The sequence below is a fragment of the Colobus angolensis genome, unplaced genomic scaffold (assembly GCF_000951035.1).
Source record: "Colobus angolensis palliatus isolate OR3802 unplaced genomic scaffold, Cang.pa_1.0 Scaffold41, whole genome shotgun sequence".
Classification (NCBI taxonomy): domain Eukaryota; kingdom Metazoa; phylum Chordata; class Mammalia; order Primates; family Cercopithecidae; genus Colobus; species Colobus angolensis.
Window position 1 is genome coordinate 2,594,368 of NW_012117488.1, and position 6,671 is coordinate 2,601,038.

At 37.0% G+C, this 6,671-nt stretch overlaps 1 protein-coding gene across 3 annotated transcripts in view; it reads left to right on the top strand.

Annotated features, from left to right (window-relative positions):
* Window positions 1–6,198, top strand: part of CCBL2 (cysteine conjugate-beta lyase 2) — a 62,443-nt gene extending 56,245 nt beyond the window's left edge. For 2 of the 3 annotated variants that reach the window (XM_011956059.1, XM_011956061.1), the window contains 2 exons: window positions 372–458; window positions 5,726–6,198. In XM_011956059.1, coding sequence (XP_011811449.1) covers window positions 372–458; window positions 5,726–5,788 — 150 coding nt within the window. In that variant the 3' untranslated portion in view covers window positions 5,789–6,198. The remainder of the gene's footprint in view (window positions 1–371; window positions 459–5,725) is intronic. The other variant, XM_011956060.1, reaches the window with a different exon arrangement.
* Window positions 6,199–6,671: the final 473 nt, after the last annotated feature.

The window sequence follows — 6,671 nt, forward strand, 5'->3', positions numbered from 1 at the left end:
CGGCTAATTTTTGTTTGTATTTTTAGTAGAGACAGGGTTTCACCGTGTTAGTCAGGATGGTCTTGATCTCCTGACCCCGTGATCCTCCTGTCTCGGCCTCCCAAAGTGCTAGGATTACAGGCATGAGCCACCGCGCCCGGCCATGTATTATATTTTATAGTTAATTTATGAAGGAAACCTGCTAGTATGCTTTGGAATCGATCAAATGTAATGTTGTTATATGATACTCCACTTGTGACTTTTAAAAGCATTTTTCTTTTTGGAAATTATTGTGACTATTTAAAAGTATCTAGTTGCCTCTAGTGTCTATAGTACCAAAATTAATATTTGAAGTGTAAGTAATTTTCTTATTATATGTTTCTATTTTTCAGAAACTATCAGCCATCCCCGTTTCAGCATTCTGTAACTCAGAGACTAAATCACAGTTTGAGAAGTTTGTGCGATTTTGCTTCATTAAAGTAAGTTCCTTGCTCTATTGAAAACACATATATAGTATCCTCATTTCCATTTGTAAACCACCATTTTCTTCTGTTTCTAAAAATGATATACTCATATGCAGTTTTTAAATTTTGGCTTATGGTTTTAAAATTAACTGCTTACCAAAATAAAATTCAACACTTTTTGAAAGAAGACAACATAATATAGACCCCTTACCATGTAATATGACAATTTCCAGCATTCACTGAAAAATTACTAGACATAGGAAAACAGAAGAAAATGTGACCTGTAGCAAAGCAAAAAATAAGTTGATAGAAATAGGCCTAAAGGTGACCCAAATCTAGAAATTAGCAGACAAGGATTTTAAAGTAAACATTTGAAGCATGTTTAAGAAATTAGATGAAAACGTGGTTATAATAAGTGAACAGAGAGATTCAAACTATTAAAAAAAAAAAAGAACCAAGTGGAAATTCAAGAACTTAAAAGTATAATATCTGCTATGAAATACTTATAGGGATAACAGAGTATTGAAGATGTCAGGGAAAAAAAACAGCCAGAGGTCAGGTGTAGTGGCTCATGCCTGTAATCCCAACATGTTGGGAGACCAAGGCGAGAGGATTGCTTGAGTCCAGGAGTTCAAGACCAGCCTGGGAAACATAATGAGATCCTGTCTTTATTTAAAAAACTGTTTAATTAGCTAGGCTTGCTGGCACATGCCTATGGTACTCGCTACTCAGGAGTTTATGGTACAAGGATTGCATAAGCCCAGCAGGTCCCCGTAGAAATGTTAACTAACTTCTTATCAGAAACAATGGAGACCAGAATACAATGAAATAACATCTTCTGAGCACTGACATAAAAAAAAAAAAAAAGCCTAGAATACTATATCTAGGAAAATATCCTTTAGAAATGAAAATGAAGTAGATATCCCTGAAGAGTGAAAGTTGAGAGATTTATCACCATCAAACTTCTCCTCCTTTTTTAAAAGGTTCCAAGTATGTTACTGCTGTTTTTAAAATGTAGTTGGTAGCATGCTTATTACCCAGGTAGCATGCTTATTACCCAGAACAATAGGTATAGTACATGCTTTGGCAGTGGAAGCTTACAAAGAGAATTCAATAAAAAATGATTAATAATCAAAGGGGAGGGTCCAGGTGTGGCGGCTCACACCTGTAATCTCAGCACTTTGGGAGGCCGAGGCAGGAGGATCATTTGAGGTCAGCAGTTCACAACCAGCCTGACCAACATGGTGAAACCCCATCTCTACTAAAAATACAAAAAATTGGGGTGGGTGTGGTGGCACATGCCTGTGATCTCAGTTACTCGGGAGACAGACACATGAGAATCACTTGAACCCAGGAGGCAGAGGTTGTAATGAGCTGAGATTGCTCTACTGCACTCCAGCCTGGGTGATGGAGTGAGACTCTGTCTCAAGAAATATAATAACAATAATAATAATAATAAAAGAGGAACCAACTGTGAATGTATATAGGACACTGTAAGGAAAAGAGAAAGGTACAAGGAAAAACAAGTGTTAGAGAATATTCGCCCAAAAAAAAATGTTGCCATAGAGCAAATAAAATTAGTGCTATTTCAAATTTAAAACCTTTAAAATGAGAAATTAAAGCAGAGATTTTACGAATTCAGGGAAGATAGAGTAAGATATTATAAGAAGATCAAATGGGAGCTATCAGAGTTCAGGTAGGAAATTGAAAAGAAAAAATAAAGCTATTGGAAATGATGGTGACATTATTTGCTGAAATAATGAACACTAAAAGAACACTAAATACTTCCGTAAGGACATTAAGGATGGAGATAAGTGAACAAAAGGAAGTGGAAAGGAACAAATAATTTTTAAAATATTAGGCAGAAAAATTATTGATGCAGAGGAAAAATAAAATACGTAGAGTTGCTAGAAAAAAATAAGAGCAGAACAAATGGAACCTGGAAATAATAATAATTGTCACACAATTATTAACACTGAGATATACCTCGCTTGATATATTGGGCTTCAAAGACAATTCCTTTGAGCACCTAGACAATAAGATCAAGGCCTCCAGAGGGTCCAGGAGGGGAGGATCAGTGTGGTCCCAGACTCTTCTTACATCAACAGTCAATATTGGCAGACAGTGTGGAAGTAGCTGGAAGTTTCTAGGGAAAGTGGACACACCTAACTCCACCTCTTAGAAAGGCTAAAAATAAAAGAATGACAAAACCATACCAAGAAAACAGAAACTGAAAGAAAGCAGTTTGAATTCAGAGCAAAATAGAAATGATAAAAATAAATAAATGTAAGGCAAAATTAGCACTTTGTAATATTATGGGTAAGATCCTTAGTAGTTGTTAAACTTATAAAAGTTGTCAAACTTATTTCATAGTAAGAGAAATGAAAATTAGAATTGCAAAGAAATTTTATTTTATCTCTTAGATTGGAAACAACCAAAACAACTAAAAAGTTTCATAAAACACTCTCACAAATTGAGAGTGGGAGTATAATTTGTAAAATCTCTATGGTGGTTAGTTTGAAAATTTCTATCCAGATGTGATTTCCCATACCCTTTGACCCAACAGTTCTACTTCTACAAGTTTCTTGTGGATTTACTTGCACATTTTGAATGACTTGTATTCAAGAATTTTCACTGAGGCATCGTTTGTAATAGCAAAATATTGTAAACAACAAAATTATTCCCCAGTGGGGGCCACTTGAATAAATGATGGTACATTTACATCAACCTAAATGCCCATCAATGACAGATTGGATAAAGAAAATGTGGTACATATACACCACGGGCTACTACGCAGCCATAAAAAAGAATGAAGTCGTGTCTTTTGCAGGAACATGGGTGGAGCTGGAGCCCATTACCCTTAGTAAACTAACACAGGAACAGAAAACCAAATATCACATGTTCTCTCTTATAAGTGGGAGCCAAAAATAATGAGAACTCATGAACACAAAGAAGGGAACAACAGACACTGAGGCCTCCTTGAGGGTGGAGGTTGGGAGGAGGGAAAGGAGCAGAAAAGGTAACTATTGGTACTGTGCTTAATACCTGGGTGATGAAATAATCAGTACAACAAATCCCTGTGACATGAGTCTACCTATGTAACAAACCTTCACATGTACCCCCAAACCTAAAATAAAAGTTAAAAATAAATAAACAAGAATAATAAAAAATATACAATTTTAAAAAGAAAGATAGATGAAAATCTCTGGAAAATATATAATGAAATCCCAGTGTTGCCTCTGGAGAGAAAAACTGGGTGACTGAGGGAGATAGGTGGGAAGCTGACCTACTTTAAAACAAATATTTTGAAATGCTCTCAACCTAAGTTTCAAGAACTTTTTTCTAAACTATTTCAGAGTAAGTCATCAACTTAATTACTGATGATGCTTCTATCACCCCCATATACTTTCTTGTGTATTCTTCACAAACAAGACATTGTCCTCCCGAACCACAATATAACCCTCAAAATCATGAAGTTAATGCTGATACTCCATCTAATCCTCAGATCCAATTTAAATGTCATTCATTGTCCCAATAATGTCCTTTTTATAACAATTTATTTAATTAATTCAGGCTAGAATCATGCATCACATTTAGTTGTCATGTCTCCTTCAAGCTAGAATGGTTTCTCAGTTTTCTTTGACTTTCATGATCTTGATACTTTTGAAAATTATCAACGAATTATTTTTAAGAAAGTACCTCAATTTAAGCTTGATGTTTCCTCATGCTCAGATTCAGGCTATACACTTCGGCAGGAAACCACAGAAGTGATGATGTGCTATCCTTTTCATTGTATCAGGTGGCACATGATTTCAATTATTCCTATTACCAGTGATGTTAACTTTAACCACCTGATTAAGGTGGTGTTTGCCAGTCTTTTCTAGCATAAAGTTACACTTTTTCTTGTTAAATAGTAAACATTTTATAGTAAGGTACTATGAAAATATTCCATATCTCATTAAGCAATTTATTTATTAACTTATTCATATGTATCAATGTGGACTTCTGGATTTTTATTTTATAGTACAGTGGGCTAAAATTTATTATTATTATTACTTATTTTGATACTTAGATTTTCCCAGATTTGGCCACTAGTCATGTAATTACTAATTTAATCAATACTTCTGTATGGGATCAATCTCCTGTCAAAGCCACTGCGCACCCCTCACCTTCCCAGTCCCTGAGAGGATACCCTTTTCCCCGTTCAGGCTTTGACATTTTGTGCCAGGCTGCTACATTACATCTTCATCCTACCTGGGCTTTATCACCCATGCTGACCTGTCCTGTCATCCTCCTGGAGAGGTGCCCCCATCTAGGTCTCCAATACCCCATACCAGGCCTCCACTGTCACCTACTACACAGAAGCCCTTCTTGCCCCTCTTGGGCACTGACGCCATGCCAGATGCCTGCCTCACCTCATCCAGGCTCCCGGACCCTACATGAGGCCACCCTACCATACAGGTGCCTCACTTACCCCACTCAAGAGTGTGACATCCTATTGCAGCCAGCACTATCACCTCATGACACCTGTGCTAGCCACCCTGCTCACTCCACTCTGGCTGCAGTGTCCTGCACTAGGATTGCCAAGGTTCTTCCAGCCCTATACATGGACAGCCGCTTTGCTCAGCCTCACCTATTGGCTTTCAGACTGAATCATTCTGGTGGAGAGAGAAGACAAAGAAAAAGAAGTGGAGAAACAGAAGAAGAACAACAGAAGGCTGGATTTTCTCTGCTTACACCTGTCTAATTTTATGCTATATGTATGAATCACTTATTCAAAAAATAAACTATTTTTCAATAATTACAACTAGGAAACCTTGAAAACAAGGGGCAGAGTAGTGTGAATGAACTAATTTTTTTGTTTAGAGCAAAGTATAGGTATAGTAGATAATATGTGAAGTTCACAAATAAGGAAATAGAAGCATAAACACACTATTAGATTTTTGGTGGTAGCCATTAGAACTAAAACCAGAAATTGCCGTAAAAGGTTATCTTGAAGGTAGAGGCAGTCATAGGAAGGGGTGGAAAGGGGGTGGAGCAGCTAGCTATTATTTTTCAGTGTAAACTCTTCTGTACCCTTTGACCTGTTTCTGTAATTATAATTCATTTGGTGAACTGTTTTCCTGTTTTGGGTTCTGCTTTTGCTTTTTCACTTTGAAAATTTTTCTTCACTTGAGACCAGATATTCACTTAAATCTTCGTTATGTTGTATATTTAAATATTTGCTTCATCTTGAATTTATGTCTATCTGTAATAATGACGATTATTTCATTAATTTACAGAAAGACAGCACACTGGATGCTGCTGAAGAAATCATCAAGGCATGGAGTGTACAGAAGTCTTGATATGTGCAGAATGGATTAATGTTTGTTAGATGACCTAGTATGGAATTGTTACTTAGTGCTGCCACCTGCTGGATGTTAAAAGATATTTCGGTACAACTGGAATTTAAATATTTCCATTGTTTTTCCAAAGCAGTTAACCCAACTCCTAACAATATTCAGGGGATCTGACCTTTTTTTTCAGTTGAAATGTATTAACACATCTTCCATGATCATTTTTTAAGAGAGTCAGCATAACATGGTGGATAAGAACTGTGAGATGTTTAACCTCTCAGTCACTTGGTTCCTTCATTATAAAATGGGAATAAAATCAGTACCTGTTTCATATGAAGGTCATTTCTGAGAATTAAATGGACTAATGTATGTATGCAAAAGCCTGGCAAACAATAAACACTCATCTGACTTTAGCTGGTTTCATGTTTCCACCATTGTGTAAAAACTCCTAACCAGTTCCACCCCCTACCACATGTATTTTGTTTTGTTTACCCACCTGTAGTTCGTTCCTCCCCTTCATTTACCAATGGCCTTGAACTCTATTCAAGTTTTGCTTCACACCCCGAGTACTGCTATCATTTGCGGTGGCTTCAGGTCCACATGGATTAGCCAGGCTTTCCATACTTTGACCTCCTCACCTCTGGTGATGTTCACCTCTACTGCACTTCAGCCATCCACTGCCTTGGTCACTCCCTGAGGCTTTTATCATTCAAGTCGGCTTCACCTTTTGAGATCACAAACTCATCATCTCCCACTATAATGACCTGTTCTTCCAGCTCATTATTGCTGTCTTGTGCACATGCTCTCCCTTTTATTTCTCTCTCTCTCTGTCCCCCCTACCCCCACTTTCATCTCCTTCTCCTCAGCTCTTTTCAAAATATCACTTCTTGGC